Source organism: Anarhichas minor, unplaced genomic scaffold, assembly GCF_050575085.1.
Source record: "Anarhichas minor isolate MPS153535 unplaced genomic scaffold, ASM5057508v1 ptg000002l, whole genome shotgun sequence".
NCBI classification, from domain to species: Eukaryota; Metazoa; Chordata; class Actinopteri; order Perciformes; family Anarhichadidae; genus Anarhichas; species Anarhichas minor.
In genome coordinates, this window is record NW_027466448.1 from 9,306,765 (window position 1) to 9,324,477 (window position 17,713).

The 17,713-nt window shown below is 42.9% G+C and overlaps 1 protein-coding gene and 1 long non-coding RNA gene across 2 annotated transcripts; one reads left to right on the plus strand and one right to left on the minus strand.

Annotated features, from left to right (window-relative positions):
* The first annotated feature begins 94 nt into the window (after window positions 1-94).
* On the plus strand, window positions 95-1,200 carry LOC142947709 (uncharacterized). The gene is made up of 4 exons (XR_012953406.1): window positions 95-460; window positions 704-757; window positions 856-882; window positions 1,147-1,200. It is a non-coding gene; the product is annotated as an uncharacterized LOC142947709 (long non-coding RNA).
* A 2,241-nt stretch (window positions 1,201-3,441) lies between these two features.
* Window positions 3,442-15,038, minus strand: slc20a1b (solute carrier family 20 member 1b). The gene is made up of 11 exons (XM_076089409.1): window positions 14,731-15,038; window positions 13,003-13,687; window positions 12,752-12,892; window positions 11,844-11,929; window positions 11,492-11,588; window positions 8,099-8,218; window positions 6,586-6,870; window positions 5,849-6,458; window positions 5,530-5,715; window positions 5,348-5,432; window positions 3,442-5,132 (listed from the first exon to the last, which is right to left on the minus strand). Exons 2-11 carry the CDS (start codon window positions 13,352-13,354, stop codon window positions 4,977-4,979), a joined length of 2,118 nt encoding a protein of 705 aa, XP_075945524.1. The 5' UTR covers window positions 13,355-13,687; window positions 14,731-15,038; the 3' UTR covers window positions 3,442-4,976.
* Between the last annotated feature and the right edge of the window lie 2,675 nt (window positions 15,039-17,713).

Sequence of the window (17,713 nt, forward strand, 5' to 3'; positions counted from 1 at the left end):
AAAACATTTAATAGCTGCGTCACTTTGCGTCCTTGGCTTGTGACCCATCATTCACAAGCCAAGGATGTGTGGTGAAATCACCATTACCAGTCCCAACAGGAAATGAACATTGTTTTCAGCTCAGATGCAAGGACTCCCATTTGTATCAAACAGACACAGCAACCCCCTCCCCCCCTCCCCCAAATAAAGGCCCGTGTGACTGAAAAGCCAACAATGGGTGGCATTGAGGGCCTGAATAAGGATACGTCTGTGTGGTGATGTGCCACCCAGCTGTCCCCTCAGGTAGGGAGGGACAATGGTACCAGAGCCGCCTGTCCATGCAAAACATGTGATGCGACTGAAGATATAAGAGGCTGTAAACTGACAACAACCCAAAATCTTCCAGTACCCAGACCACCAGCCAAGATGAGATTTCTAGTGCCACTGTGTGTTTTCCTCGCTGTCGCAGCGCTTCACTCTGGTAAGAAGAAGAAATAGTTATCATTTGATTTTTAAGATTTAGAATATGACTACAATTTTTTAAACAGGTTGATGGAGACTGAGAGACAACATTTTTGTCTTTTAATTGTTTTTGTTATTGTTTGTTATAATAACGTGTGCAACTTAGCCTCTGGAGAAAACTGATTCATGCTTTTTTACGACAGAAGACGTTCAGTTATGTGTTTATTTGAAGCCTGACTGATGTACTTGTGACTATTCAAAGCTCTCTCGGCATCTCTGGAATCTGCAGAGAAAGAGGAAGTAGTTGCTCAGCACGGTGAGGGATTATATATTAATAATTGGTTATTAATAATTAAGTAAGGTGATGATCTCTCACATGCCTCAAAATGTATCTAAATGTGTTTTTTCATGCAGATGGACGAACTGAACTGCAGAAAATAGGTACGGTGCACTGGTCCAATTGAGAACCAGCTGAGTGTGAAACTCATGTACTTTATTAAGTCTGTGTTTGTTCACCTGGCAGCAAGAGCAGAACTCTTTTTCATCTGTTTTGTAATGACACAAGTAGACTATTTGTTAAAGCCACCCACCAGACACTTTTTATTTTTTCCATTTAATTCATGTTAAATCTGTAACACTACATTTCTTCATTTTTAATATATTTGGCTCTTGTTTTTGCATCACTGTATCACTCTGTCTCCTCAGATCAGATGGAGTTTGAGGCCGCTCAAAAGAACGAGACCGCTCAGATGAATGGTAGGTTTGACCAAAGTCCAAAGCAATGACCATAACCCAAAACAACGTGACCTCAAAAGCAAATATGTCTTTCATCCAGTTCTGTTCCGTCAATAATCTGTTTTTGTTTACCCCCCCCCCCCCCCACTGTGAAGTTACAGAGAAACAGAATGAGGAAACCCGCTACCTTGGTAAGAGGAACTATGAGCTTTGATCGCATTCACAATGAATTCAGCTGCACTTTATAATGCAATCTTTCAAAATATGTTACATACAGAAGCTGTTCAAGAAGGATCCGGTAAGTTATACGTACATGAATAACACCTGAGCACATATTGATCGTGTGTTAATGCCACCTGTTGAAATGTTTCCAACAGTAGAGGAGCATGTTGAAGCAGAGGACGACGACACAGGTGTGTAAAACACATCCTGCTGGCTTAAAAAAAAAAAGACATTTGATCTTTTTGAGATTCAACATTACATAACTGTGAAATCCTCCTTCAGCAGAGGGAGGCGGTAACTCAGCAGCTCATGAAGGTGAGAGGTTTTACTGTTCCAGGTATCAGCCTGTAGATGGTGGTAAAGGACAGACTGGAAAAGGTCTGCAGGATTTTAAAGGACACTTACATGTAAAATATCACAACCATGTGACTGATCTCTCTCTCTCTCTCTCTCCCCCACAGAATCCCAGTCTGAGTCCTCTGAGGAAGCAGATGGTGAGTTTGTGACATTAAGGTTTTGTGTATGCAGTTTATTTCAGCACATTGAAGATGTAATTTCAGCTTCTGTCATTCTATCAATGACGATGTGTGTCTTTATTATTTTTATAAGGGAGACAGAGGCGGGGTAAGTGATGAAAAATCGACTCTACTACACCACAACTTTTTGAATGTTTAGTTGTTGAACGTCTTTTGAAAGAACATTTCGAGATAAATAGAAAGTACACAGCAGTTTGGCCTAAGGCCATTTTTAAAGTTTTTTACTGTACATACGATACATTTGAATGTCTCCCTAGAGCACCACGAGGCAGTGCAGACTGTGAGCAGTTTGGGTAAGACCAAGTAAAGCCGCCGACTCACTGCACCGATGAATCCCTCACCATAACTCCGTGGTTGTAACTCTCCATTTCCTCATTTCCTCTGCAGATGGAGTCAGTCATGATACAACCAAGCGGGAACAAGGTGGAGACTTTTAAATTCGACACACTAATAATTTACCTTAAGGCTGAGTGCTATGTGTTATCTGTTCACTAATATTATCCAGAGACGACAGTTACTCGTGGTACCTGCTGAGGCAAGATGTGGTGAACTGTTTTGAGTAACACAGGGAAAGTCAAATTGTAGGTTATGCAATGAACAGACTGTGAGCAACGGAGCCAGTCAAAGCTCGTTTGAAATAGTGTTGAAAACCGGTTGGGTTCAGAATCAAAAGCTGTAAAATGCCTCAAGAGCAATTACAAATTTACAACTCGGCAGCTTGTTAAAACGATGTTTAAGAAACAAATGTTCTAGAGAGATATTCAAGTCACCAAGAAGATCGGCTGGCTGCTTGACCTCAAAAATAAGATGCTGGGGTTGTTTATTTGAGCACAGTCCTCCTTGCATGTGAGTAAATCTAGGACAAGAATCCAGGACACTCTGAGGAGTCTGTCCCCAGGTAGTTATTGTGCTTGATTTATACTGTATCGTCTGCTTCTGGTTCTTTTTGGACCAAGGATGCACCGTCCCTGCCCTGAAAGATGCCAGAAGGTGATAGACGGTTGTGTTTTATACTCTCCTTGATGAGAAAAGCCAAACTCCTGAGAAGGCAGACCTACATGTACAGGTTTTAGCAGTAAATCCTCATCCTCCGGGGATAGAATAGGCCCCTTTGTGCTTTAACAGCAGTAACATCACACACTGGTGCTGCCATCAGTTATCAGTATGCAGGAGTGAGTGAGTCATATCTGATTCATACATTTTATTCAGAGCCCTGGAAAACTACTGCATTGTGGTGTGTTGGCGATGTAAATCTAGCGTAAAGGAATCTTGTCTGTTCTTGCGTCACAGATGCACTGGAGTGAGACGGCACAGCAGCGCGTGGATCCCAACGCTCACTCCTCTCCCGGTGCCTGAGCTGCGCTTACTGCCAATAAAGACGGGAACTATTCCACCTATCTGAACATGTCCTCCTTTGTTTCATGTTGTGCCAAAATACTTCTGAACAGAGTTTCAGAACTGCTTTTTGGGATATTTACTTCAATAACAGCAGTATATTACAATAACCTGTGTTAAAAGTTGCAATACTTTATTATATAAAGAAACTTTTTGTATCATTATAAATTACTAACAAGTTCAACACCATTATTTTCCCATTTTTATTTGTTGTTTTTTTTCCATCCACAAGTGTGGACTAGAGTATGTTGATGTGCATTTAAAAAAAAAAAGAAAAAAAAAAAAAATTTCTTTGGTACCTAAAGGGAAAATTAAAACAATTAAGGCAACTACAGCAGCTATAGATCCGATATGCATTTAGTACTGCAGCCAAAATGACCACACAGGCAACGCATGTCCACCCTTGGTCAAACGAGACCAGATCAGCATAACACCAAACCACTCAGAACTTCCAGTTTTGGGTTCCTGCTCTTTTACAACCTTAAATCACCTTCAGGATGAGAAAAAGAGAGGATAGCTACAACAACCAAATGTGTAGGCAGGTGCAAATCTCACAGAAAAAGAACATACTGGGAAGTAGCCAATTCACGGTGACCTGGAAACAACGCTGGAGGAGGCATTAAGCATTTAACCATCAAAGATGATGCAATCAAGTTTAAACAGGAGACTCGTTTGAGAGCATGTGTTTCTGTTCGTCAACATTCTGGTGGTACATTTCTCAAAATTCAAGTAACTAATAATACCAGGCGAAGAGCGAGAATGTGGAGACTCAGGACATTCTGATGGACTGGATTGCAGGCGTTATCATTTCCTGCCAGAGTGGGCCGACTTCTATGCTCTCGCTACAGTATTTCACATACTCTGCAGGTGGTCATACAGCTGGTACTGACAATTATGCCATAAACACTGCAGGAATGTGATCGAATGTTTAAGTATGTTAGAAAACACCGTCAGCCACCTCTCTGAAAGTCTCAGTCCGGTTAAAGTGACTTTTCTTATATAACAAGAGAAGGGGGATAGCTAATGTACCACAGTTTAGGAGATACAAGCCAGATTGAAAACATTATTTCATTAATAATTACTTAGAAATGAGGGGGGGGGGGGAGAAACACGCACATTCAAACCTAAAAATACTGCTTTTGCATCTACGTTACTTTCAGCATGTGTTGTGACTTAAGTTACATCGGCAAAAGGCTTACACTGCATCTTGAGTTGCTCACTTCTTTCTAACGTGTAAAACAAAGTTAAAAACAGAACATGGTTGTATTTACATAATTGCAAAGTAAAATAGGAAACTGAAAGAAAATACAAAAATATTAATGAGTTGACGCTTTCAGAATAACTCGTTACAGAATGTCGCGATATGAAAAAGCAAGTCGGAACAAGGAAATGCAAGCTTCCTGCTAGATATCATGTGGCCAGAATGGAACAAACAGCAAATTCTAGGTTGAAAACGATGCAGCCAAGAACCACAGGCCCATAATCACAAGTCCTGTTCAAATATTTCTATTTTTTTCTCCTTTTTCTTCCAAAGTTGTTGGCTCGAGGTAAGCGATATATTCTGGCCTTCCAACTCTTTTCCTTTTCTTTTGGTGCGCACTGAAGCGGTTTCTTTCTCCTCCCCTGGTTGGGGGTACAGCCCAAGGCTCAAAGGATGCCGTAGATGAAGATGGCCATGATGGCGGCACTGATCAGACCAGAGATGGGCACAGTCACAAACCACGCCAGGAAGATGTTCCTGAAGAGACGCCAGTCTACCGCCTTCTTTGAGCGCAACCATCCGACTGCAACCACAGAGCCCACCTAGAAACAAAGATGGCCGATCAATCCCATCCTCTTACTTAAACGCATGACTTCTAATCATCCGTTTCCATACCTAAAACGTTATGGAGAAAGTTGCTCCACATTTGGATGGTGTCCCAGACTGAGATCCTGTTTACCGTAGCCTACTTCACACTAACTAGCCTCTTCCCCGTGTCTCAGTCTAGCTCCCAGACCACAGGGTTTGACCCGCTTACCTTGCAGTGGGTGGTGGAGACAGGCAGGCCAATGTTAGAGGCTACCACGACAGTCACGGCTGAGGCCAGTTCGATGCTGAAACCACTGCAGGGGAAATAAAAACAACAGTCATGTCTCTCTCCCGTGGTTGTGTCTGAGAGGATGTGGTTTGTATAAATAAGGTGGTCTGTGGAGTCTGTACCTTGAGGGGGTGATGGGAGTAAGGTCCTTGCCCATAGTCTGGATCACTCTGCGACCCCAAACCCAGAGTCCAGCGCAGATGCCCACGCCGCCGTACAGCAGCAGCCAAATGGGTGTGGGTTCGTTCGAAGTCACACTGCTGGTCGTGTAAACCAGCCACAGAGCTACCAACGGGCCAATGGCATTACTGCAGAGGAAAGGATTACATTTCAACAGATATCAAGGTTCAACTCACAAGTCGGAATCTTTGACAAGTAAAAATGTCATCCATCAGCCTGATGACCAAACATGACGCCGGCTTCATGAAGGACTCTGCATACCTCACGTCATTTCCTCCATGGGCAAAGGATCCGAAGCAGGCGGTGAGAATTTGGAGGAACTGGAAGAGAGTGGACACTTCTGGCTTGTCTGCGTCATGCCTGTCATCATCCAGAGAGCTTTGGCTGCTTCCTGCGTCCTCCTTCGCCATTTCTAGCGTCACGTCACCCTCTCCCAGAGCCTCGGGAGTTGTGTGCTCTGCCACAGCGTTGCAGTAGCTGGTGTAACTGTCCATACGCACGCGCTTCCTTTCCTGACCCGCTGCCCCCGTGCCCTTGTCGCTTTCCTCGTAGGCACGGTACTCCCCTTCTTTATGCTTGAAGTCTCCGTGCATGCCGATGATGGCCATGGTGTAGGAGGTGTAGCTGTTGTTGCGCCGGATTGGTCGGTCCCCCCCCTCGCCCATGCAGTCGCCAACCTTGGCCAGGTGGAGTTTGTGCAGCAGGTCCTTGTAGAGGCCCGAGTCCTTGTGGACCGTGTGGTACTGACTGTAACCGTTACTGGGAATCTGTGCCGGCCTGTTGTTGAACTGGACCTCTTTGTTGAACTGGACCTGATTGGCCGAATTTTGCTGGTTGTTGACCTGACTGTCTGATTGGACCTGTTTAGGAGCTGCAGAAATTGGTAAAAACAAAAACAAACAAACCTTTAAGTCTTATGTTGTATCAACTTCATGCATCTCATACCATTAGGCTGCATCATTTTAATAATTACATGTAAATATTGCTGGCACACTTACCACCATTTGCATTGCTGTAGTCCGAGTCATCAGAATCTCCAATGTCAAACGCCACCCTACGTTCCTTATTATTGTCAACATCGTCACAATCTCCAATGTCAAATGCCATCCGGCGCTCCTCCTCCGGGGCAGCCTGGGACTGCTCAGAGGGGCTTTGATTGACAGCTGGGGCGGGAGGCGTCGACGTCTCCTTGGCGGCCTGTTTCAGGATTGGACAGTGGGCCTCTCTCAGCTCCCTCTTCTCCATCAGGGGGCTCTCCGATGGGCTGGCAGACTTGATATCTCCTAGTAGGGGAGGAGTTGGGAGTGAAGATATCGATTGGGTCGTGTCCAAACATGCACAGTGTACAAGCAGAGAAATACCAGCACAGCACATGTGTTCCCTCTCAACCAGAGCTATAGGGAGTCACGAGAATGACATAACCATAAACACCTTTGTCCTATAAATGAAACATTACCGTGTTCACAAGATCCGATAAATGGATTATGACCTTACATGGAACATATTTACACTACCGCCAGCAGCTTAACTTATGAAAGATGATGAGACTCGGCACAGCCCGAGGCTCATGTAACTTTAGTTTGTGGATTTAAAGTGAATCAGATACTTAGTGCCAATATTTTCTATGCGGTAATCCTAGGAGTATCCTGAGCAGTTGGCCACATTACATCATCCAAACTGGTCATGGCCAGACATGAAGCATTCAGTCACCCTCAGCACTCTACCCACACATGTAGCGCAAATGCCACGTCAACGCTTTAAGTCAAGCTAGGCTTATTTCAGTCAATGAGCTAAAGACCAATTAGTGGATCACTACGACCCAATTAGGCTGCTAGTCTACAGGATGAAGGCCGATGCAGACTAATGGTGCTTGGCCAGAAAAAGCTGCTGTTTCTCTGTTACTTGACAGGTACGGTCAATATCACAAATATTTTAAGATCGGTCCATGTGACAGTTTTATCAACATTACTACAAGTAAAGAAAACTAACTTTTTTGAATGTATACTCTTTGTAAATGGTATTAATGAGAACAAACAGCTATTCTGTGATTGTTAACGCCGTAACAAAGAAGGCAAGATGTGACCTGTTGTAGGGACAACTGAATACAAAGTATTGTATCGTTAACAATTGAGGGAACCACTAAACATGCATGAAGGTTAGAATGAATGGCGTTGCCCTGGTTCACTAGAAACCACACTATTGGCGCGTTAATGCAGATGGGGTTTTACTTTAATCCAGTATTATAGAACAAAAACTGGTGACAATAATTTCAGATGATTTTCATTAGAGCGACTCCATTATGACAAAATATCCCCGAGCTCCATTTGCTGGATTAAATGAGACCTCAGTGTGAATAGTTTGGAGGTTACAAGTGCGATGTGAAATCCCCGCGTCCAATGGCGGTGAGGAAAACCATAAATTCAGCGGTCAGCAGAAACTGGTGACAGGGATTTGAAAACTGAATCATCAGGTGACCAAAAAATAAAAATGAAAAACATGAATGTGACTTACGTTCAATCTTCTTCTTGAGGTGAGGGCAGACAATAAACCAGACCACCAGGGCGGTCAGCACAGAGAAGCCCAATGAGATGAGCAGGGTGCCCCACCAAGGGATGTTGTCAAATCCGAGCACTGAAGGACCGCCAGGTGCCCCGGACAGAACCACACACACACACAAGAGAATAGAGAAAAGGCAGGTTTAACAAACAAGGCAGCCGGTGCTACCTTTCTTGGTGGACAATAGAAAAAGTTGACTGAAATAGCAAACTTAAAAACTATGTAAATATAAAAAAGGCAAAATTTGCGTAAGTCAACATGAGGTCAGGTTTGGAGGAACTTGTGTTCTTATATATTAAAACATAGATGGCACCAATGGATGAAAGTCAACTACAGGGATATAGCAAAGACTTCAATAACATCTGGGCTCTATTGGTAAGAGTACGACTACATTGCCACATCCTAGTTAAACATGGAAAGCATGTGCACCCCTAGATGTGAACAGTTCCACAACACCGAAATGGGTGAAAGAGCAAAAAGATGTCACCATAACCCTAAAATACCCTGCGGGCACACTGCACACGACAATGAGTTCCTTAAAAGGTGACGTTAATTAAAGGAGAAAAGAAAGGGAGGGGGGGGGGGGGGAGGTCCTTCACTGTAGCAATAAGGACACGCTCTTGCCAAGACTGCAGCAAAGCTGGTGCAGCAGAGGTACAGTTAATGCAGCACATGCCAGCAGAAAGAAACTATTCACATTCCCCCATGGAAGCAGTGGTCTTTGTCATACCAACAAGGATGCAAGTCAGCAGTGTGGTGAGGAGAAAAACAAAAACTAGAGCTGCGGAAAATTCCAACAACACCACTTTGGATGAGGTGACCTTGGCCATGCATAATAAAAATTAAAAAAACACCTCCACTAGCTCAGGACTGCATTTAAGATAAACAGAAGAGCCAATGCTAAGTGATAAGAGTCGGCGTGTTGATGTGAGTTTACAACCGAGTCACGCTGCAGCATGAGACTGCAGAGCACCGAACTAATGTTTATTTAGTTACGCAATGGAAGCTAACTCCCGGCAGGACAAGTGAGGAGGCTCTGTAGCAGCTGTGGCTCCCGTCTTTCTCCGGGGTGCATCGGCTCACACATGTGGTGGGACACCCAGTAACAGGTGGGATCCAGCTCCACAGTACCGGGCTGTGGCACCACCAGGAATTCAACGAAATACGGGACAAAAAAAACCCAACAACCCTGCAACTGACAAAGGGGGCCTGATGCAAGTCACATGAATACCCTTTTGTAGGAAACTTCTTACAAAATATAAAAGAAAGGCTTTAAAAAGCAAGCCTAGGTCTGATAAACACTCCCACACAAAGGGGTGAGCTTATACCACAGCCATGCAGTGGGATGAATGGGACTGCACAGGAAATGGACTTCAACCACAGCTGCGTTCCAAACCCCTCCCTTAAACCTCTGTATCCCAGGGCCTACACAATAACATAGTTTGTTGTTGTTTTTTCCACTACCATATGTGCGTCTCACCACCAACCTAAATTGCAATGGCTTAAAGTGGCAGTTTATGACTCACTTGGCAAGGAACCGTCGGGCATTTCACCTCACTTTTGTCTAGAACTAGGTGTAGCACTTAGCAAGAGCATTATGATCACCTGACAGCTGCATTAAGTCTCAGCACTGAAAGGATCTGTTAGCCCAACGTGCACTCCTGACAATAAGTATCTATCCATGATAGTAGCAGCCCCTGAAGCACCGTGGCTCGGGTTTAAATAAGTCACGTATACTAAAATGTGTGCATCAGTTTTAGGTTGCTGTTTGCTTTGTGTCCCCAGAGCAACCGACGCTACTGGGTGTTTGTTTTTCAGAGGGTAACCCAGGCAGAAAATTTGTATCCAGCTAAACGCATTGAAGCTCATCAATTGAGGCTGATGTGGCGGGACATACACTGGTATGCAATACAAACTGTTTAGACCTAGCATATGAAGCAGGCTTTTGTCTGAAGGCCAACAACATGGACAGGATTCAGGGATAAACATCAGCTGATGTAGTAAAAACAAACAGTTACTAGTTTCTCTAAAAGGATTCTAAAGTGATTTCATACCGACTCAGAAAGCACCATGTCTTCATATTCATGTGACAACATCTTAAGGGAATAAGAATCATATCTTAAGTATGTTTGTATGGTAGATTTATCATTTTTCAATTGCAGTAGAGTGACAGCACATGAGATATACACGGTGTGAAGAACCCAAGTCACGCTAAGCTTCATCTGTAAAGGATCGACAGCTGACCCTCAGATTCTTTGGCCCAAATTGCATGTATACGTATGTGTATATATATATATATATATATATATATATATTTATTGAGTAAAGGAATGTGCTGTGGGATGCCTGGTGTCGAATCACACCACTGTGATAAGATCTAGATTAGGGAACCAAACATACTGTACTCCGCTGGGTGCAGATATCACAGCTGAATTAAGAGTTCATAAACCAGCAATATAATGAGCCGTTGTTGTGTTGTGTGCCAGTGTAGCACACCATCCATAACGTGGCCTGAAATAAACATGGGACGTCTGGCGTTGGATAATAAAGTGGCTCCATTGTGGTCTCCTGGGGCTTTGACACCGAGATGTGCGAGTGGTGACCAGTTTAAGAGGACGACTGGGTTTGTTAAGGTGTCTGAAATGCAATCTCGCACCTTTTTTTTTTTTTATGTGAGGTACCCAAGTACAGGTCCTCGTGTACAGTGTGAGGGACTTCACACAGCTGTACAGAATGCGCCTGACTAGGCCGGGTTAAGGGCTATGCTGGAACTGCGAGTGCTCTCCTCTCTGCGATTGCGCTGCTGATGTGTGCGCACACACACACACCAGCCCACAATATCTGGTCAAACTCTGGCCTGTAGTGCCATTTAACGGCCCAGGCCAGCTAACATCTTGAACTTTTAGGCCCTGCAGAGAGAAGAAAACAAAAAGGAGCAAAAGTTGCTCATTTAATGAAGAGATTCTGGAAGATGAAAAGCCAACAAGTATTTAGAGCATTACTAGACTAAATCTGTGGACAACTATGACAGTTTCCAACAATGTCTTTACTTCTCTTTTCCTCCTGAAGGGCAGACAGTGACGTCAAGTTAAGTGAAATTTTATTTCCGTCTCCCTGATGTGCACCGCTCTAAAACCTCATTCCAGCTATGACCCACATAGAACCACAAGCACGAGAGCGCCAAAAAAACACATGTTAAAATAAACACAGCTTCTGTAAAAAAAAAAAAAAGGTAAACAGTCTGGTTCAGTCTGGAGTACGTGTGGGCATCCGGCTGTCTGAGGGAGCAGTTTCTTTTAGGCTGTGGGCAGGCACGCAAAGCAAAGCGACTGAAACAATGATACTCACTCGGAGCGCCAGTGTACATGATGGAGAACAGGTTGATTCCCATGGTCACAGCGTAAAACACAGGCAGCGCCCTCAATCCATTCGGTACCGGGTCTTTCTGCAGGGACAAAACAAGGCACAAGGTATGAACAGAGATTCTACTGTCAGGTTACAGTCATTTGATTCCAGCTGTTTGATGTGGATATGGAACAGATTCAGAGGACCGTAGCTTCATTCTCACCATGTAACAAACATTTCATTTTGGCAGCGTACTAGGGCAGTGTTGAAACAGACCTAAAACGTATCACCCCGGAAGGTTCGAGTCTCACTTACAAAAACACATACCATCACAATCTGATAAAAGACAGCTTACCTTGCGTAAGATGAACATGCGCACAAAGTAGAAAACAACGGCAGACATTATTCCCGACAAAAGAGGACTCAGGAACCAGGAAGCAACTGCAAATTATAAAAAATATGAGCAATATAAAAGAAAGGTAATATCTGACAATCCTTTCACAAAAACAACAACAACAAAAGACACACACCCTTATACACTCCCTTGACAATTCCAGGAGATATCATCTCAGCTTTTGTGTGTCAGGTCAAGCCAGTTTCAACTATTGAGCAACCATAATCCTTTCCCTGATAAAGGAGACGTTCTTTTGCTATTTTGACACCACAGCTACCTGCAAGAGTTCTTGTTGTGCCCTCAGTATAAACATTTCAAGCCCTTTCCATGACTGAATAACATTAAAATGGTATTATTTCAGATTCTGTTTTTCAAAAAATGGGAAGTCTGGTTTACATCAGGTTGGGCCTTTCCACAATGCAACATAGACCTGAAACGTACAATATAATGCAACAGCGTGTGAATTTAGTTCCGCCACTGTATTTTCCTGTAAAGCGTCGAGTAAAATTGCCCCATGTTCTCTGATGTGCATTGAGCTTATGGATAGTAGATAGTCCATTAGAGACTACTGGAATCACTATTGATTTATATACAAAATACTCATAATTAAAGTTTAAGTTTTGAAACACAGTTCATATTTTAGGTGTTGTGAATTTAGCTCTGAATCGGCAACAGCAATTCATAAAATTCTAACACCTGAATGTTGACCCCAGCATTGAAGCTCCTCAACACAGACACAAAACTGGCTGATGAATTATAAGACTGCATTACCAATCACACCCTGTCATTACGTTAATATAGTCTATGATCTGTATGAGCAAAACACTGAGGACATTTCTAGGTCAGCTGATTAAGAGTGCGTGACTTACCGATACGGAGGAGTTCAAACCACTTGACTCCCTGCTGACCTCTGGCAACTAGCGAGAAGCCTATGGTAGCACCAACAATGCAGTGTGTTCCAGAGATGGGGAGCTTAAGGAAGGAGGCGGCCAGCTGCCACACAGCAGAACCTAATGAGAATAAATTAAGTGATCACATTAGGCATTTCATCTTGGGTCTGACAATTTCTATTCACAGGGTTCAACGGCCGTAGGTGTAACGATGTGTTGCAGGTACTCACCGAACATGGCGCTGATAGATCCAGCCATCAACACATGCTCGGAGCCGTTGTACATGTTCACATCGATGATGCCCTTCCGGATGGTTTCACTCACTTTGGCCCCAAGGAGCACAGAGCCCACGGTCTCGAAGACTGTGGCCAGAATGCACGCCTGTCGCAAGGTGACGACTCCGGAGCCGACGGCTGTGCCAAACGAGTTGGCGACATCATTGGCACCCACGGAGAAGGCTAGGACGAAGGCGATGATGAAGCCGACAACCAGCAACCACGTGTACTCCGTCAGAGCAGTGTGGGTACTGGCCAGCCCCACCGTGGTGACCAGCATTATTGCAGTAGCAGTAGTTGATACCATGATTATAGGCTATAGAGAAATTGCTTCACGATCTTAAAAGGTAATGAATGCCTGTCAAAATAGCTGCCGTTTCTAAACAGCACCTTGTAAAATTAAGAGGTAAATGGTCAAATAAATAATTAACTTCTTTAGAACTGCCTGTATTTAACAGGGTTCTTTGTGCAAATTAATACGTTTAACTGGTACTGACCAGAAAACTAGAGGTAAAGTGTGGGCTTATTGCTATCCTGTAATTAAACTAGATTTTTTGCTGTTTCTTTGGTGCTGAGACATCAAACTGATTGAATAGACTGCCATTGTGCAACTGTAACTGCAGATGAGCAGGGGTACATGCTGAAAAGAGAAAGAGACAGAAAAGACCTGCTTTAATAACAGCTTCTTCTCATTCAACCTTCATGTGAAGGGTCACGTGCAGAAAAGACACCGACAACAACGCTAATCAGGGAGGGTGTCAAACCAGCATCTTTAAAAACCGAATAAGATAAACAACGCAACAACAGGGACCGTGGAAAACCAGAAACGTTAGTAAACACTTGCAATGGAACAAGGGTCTCTAGTAAATGACTTTCCTGAAAACCAAACGGGAAGCCATTTTTTGTAAATGTCGCAGTAAGAAACCGGGGTTTATATTACACGAACGTCGTCTAATTGTACCCAGACTTGTTTATACATATATGATTTATTGCTGACCATGACTACCGTTACGAGATACGGTGTGCCTTATCCATAGTAGACTTTACAATCGTTCATCGTTTCTACGAGTGCACGTGTCGTCATCCATTCATAGAACACAGCCCTGAGCACGAGCGCCATCTGTTCGCACCGCTTCACGGGATCAAACAGAAACCAGACTAACGTCAGTCTTTCATTTAATTATTTGGCTATGTCCGTTTAAATGGCTATTGCGCTTTTAATCGCAGTTTCTCTAATATTTGACGTGTTTTTTTGTTAAAAGGGGGTGCAACCGGAAGTGACTCTTTGTGAGGAAACACAAGCTCCGACCATAGACTGTGTATATAACCGACTGACTGGGGAGGCAGGCACCGTTGTGTGTCGTGCCCTTTTTAATAGAGTGTACGATGGACAGATGGAAAGTACCGTAAACGTCAGAAATGAACGTAAAATACTCTTTTGATTGCGGTGTTGTCCCCTGTTCACCTTGGTTCGAGACAAACGTTACATAGTTGTGGCGTTAATGTTAACGGTAACAGCCATCATCTCTCCTAGGTCAGACAAGATGTTTAACTTAGCAGCTACAATGATGTTAGCTAGGTCTCAACTCTCGCGTATACTTACGTTAGCTACGTTACCTGGCAAACACTCAGATAATTAGTGGCGAATACACAGAACAAAGATTTCTAAATTATAAAACTTACCACACGTTCCAGTTGTCGGTCCTGTGAAGATTTCTATCCGGTAAAGCTAAATAGCGCGCGCACAGACCGTGTCGTTACGATAGCGTGCGCGGGATAACGAACAAATTAAACTGATACGGAAACTCCCTTTCAAAAATGATGCCTTGCGTTCAGAAGATAGCGTTACTATGTCAAAGGCTATTAACGATTACCCGACTCGATGTGAAATAACTCCAAAATCCAGAAACGTTTCCGTTTGAATTAGAGCTTCGCAGTGCGTGTGTAGCACTCGCTTATACCGGTAAACGGAACAGGGGGTTTATTTTTTTATTGGATACACCCTTCACAAGCCCCGCCCCCCACCAGCCAGCTGTGGGCTGGTGAGACTTCTTTTTATTTTTTTTACTCATCACGCGCTCAGTGGATGTACGTCAGAAGATCCCACTTCACGAGTCTTCTTTTACAACTTTATATTATTTTATATTCCTTCACCTTATAGTTTGCTGCCACCACTATTAAAATAATCTGGTTTGAATCCATGCCACTAGGATAATAAATGATGTGTATTTATGTAGTATTAGGACTCAAAACCTAGTGAGTTTATAAAATAAAATTCATTGCTATGAGTTAATCCACCCAACATCATTAGCTTTACCTCAACCTTTTTAAACATGAATGCATAACTAATAATAATCCAAGAATATAATAATAAAATAAAATCACACTGACACTATTTTCTGCATTATGCACTTTAGGTCTACTTTATATAACTGGTAACACTATACTTTTCCTTAATTAACATTTTGAATGCAGTAATTCTAACTATAATACCTTGTATTGCGACCAACTTTCAGACAAAACCTTGAATGCACATAATAGACAAAAAATACAATTAACCCTGAACAACTGCTTTCCCAGCCAAAGGAAACAATGGCCCGTCAAAACAGTGCGGAAAAACACCCGGTGGTGGTGATGTTGACTGCTTTACAGAAGACGTGTCATTCATTCAAGTGCATCCGACCGAAAATGATAATAACATTCACTCTCTAACAATAGTCGTTTTATTTGGTGACTGTTCTTTTATTGTGTTCAAGAGAGACGTGATATGCTAAATGGAGGAACTGCTAGATAAGCATATATCAATTTGACTCACCAATAGTTTAGGCCAAAACGTGTATTTGCATGACAGCAACGAGGTTAGAATTCACAAAACTATTTATTTTATTTACATCGGCTGATGCTGTTATAACAGCACATATAATTATTATTGTATTACGACCTCACTTCCTCCGGTGTCTCTCCCTACTTGACGTCACATGCTTTTGAGGATCATGGAACATTTCCCCGTTCCCAATCCATTGAGCAATGGGCTGCGATCACTTACAATCCTTGTCTTGGCACCTGAAGGCAGCGTTTCACAAAGGAATGGATGGCAATTTCGCATTTTTCATAACCACTCGATCGGGTAGTTTTACTCTTGCTATAAAATATAATCTCAAAACTTGAAGTTGATATAACTTCAACTTCAAAATATATATTTTGCGTCTTCTTCAACTTCTCAGAAAAACATTGTTACTCAGTAATGCGCCTTCTTGTTTACTCCCTTGCCAGGAAACAGAAACGTGAACTCGAGATAATGACAGATAAGATAGTGAGATTTTCAATTTCATAAAATAACTCGGAATTCATGTTTACTGATGTTTGTAGCTTCTACTCCAATAATCATAACCTAATTCAAACATACTTGAAATTGCAGAGAGTCTGCTTATTTTTTAACAGTGGTCAAATGCCAAACTCAAAGAAAGGACACTTGATGAAATATAGTAATTTTCCTTAATGCAATATATAGGCAAAATTACACATTAGAGCAGTCAGAAAACCGTGGACTTGTTTTGTGTAACGGATAAGAAAAATGAGACAAAGGCACATGCTGTGTTTGCGCAAGGTTCTTTAAAAACATCTTGTCTCATGGTCTTATGCACTGGTGTACTCAGTGGACTCAAGAAGTGCTCTGTTGGGTGCCTCTATGGTAAATTAAACTTAATGAAGGGCCCTCTAGGTTGCCCTGTATAGAAAACATGATGAAGGGCCTATGGGTGCCCTACCAGTATAGAAAACATAATGAAGGGCCCTCTAGGGTGCTCTATACCAGTATAGAAAACATGATGAAGGGCCCTGGGTGCCCCATGACGAAGGGCCATAGGGTGCCCTACCAGTATAGAAAACATGATGAAGTGCCTTCTAATGTGCTCTACCAATATAGAAAACATGATGAAGGGCCCTTTAGGGTGCCCTATAGAAAACATGATGAAGTGCCTTCTAGGGTGCCCTACCAGTATAGAAAACATGATGAAATGCCCTCTGGGTGGCCCCTAAACATGAAATGAAAACATGATACAGTGTCATAGGCTGCCCAATATGCTAGAAAACCTTCTGAGCGCTGGTGCTCCACCGCATGCAGCTCAGACAGCCTGAGTCCGGCAACGGTCTAATGATACTGAAATCCTTCACAGCTTGTTTCATGAGCAAGACACACGTGGTTCATAATAAAATAAGATAAATCAAGCCAACACAGGGCCTGAAGTATTTGTCCTACCCACTTTGTCAATGTAATCTTCGGATCAAAAATAATGCTGTAGATTGTGTTTATATGAAGTTTATTTCGTTACCTCTGGCCTGTTTGTTTACAATTCCTGATGTGTTAGACTGCATAAGATAATTGATTGAATGACATGGTTGGATAAATACACACTCGACTGTTGCTTCCATTGATTCCTGGAGAGCCTATGACACCATAGAGTCGTTGAGTGCAGTGTATACTACACCTCTGCTGATCGGAATCATTGAGGCCCCTTCTCTGATACACTAGCTATATTTTTAAGTTTCATTTGTGCAGCTTTTACTTAGCTTGTATGCTCCTATCAGACATGCAGGATCTATGTGCAGGATTCTAGGCAGGTCTATGTCAACACTTCCAGTTCTCTGCATGGTTAAACAGTGCCAT

Bases quoted from the DNA above. Each gene is read 5' to 3' on its own strand.
- slc20a1b (XM_076089409.1), bottom strand. From the start codon at position 13,354: ATGGTATCAACTACTGCTACTGCAATAATGCTGGTCACCACGGTGGGG. The intron at 12,893-13,002 runs GTGAGTACCTGC...TATTCTCATTAG, and splicing joins ATCTATCAGCGCCATGTTCG to GTTCTGCTGTGTGGCAGCTG. The intron at 6,871-8,098 runs GTAAGTCACATT...CTCCCCTACTAG, and splicing joins CCTCAAGAAGAAGATTGAAC to GAGATATCAAGTCTGCCAGC.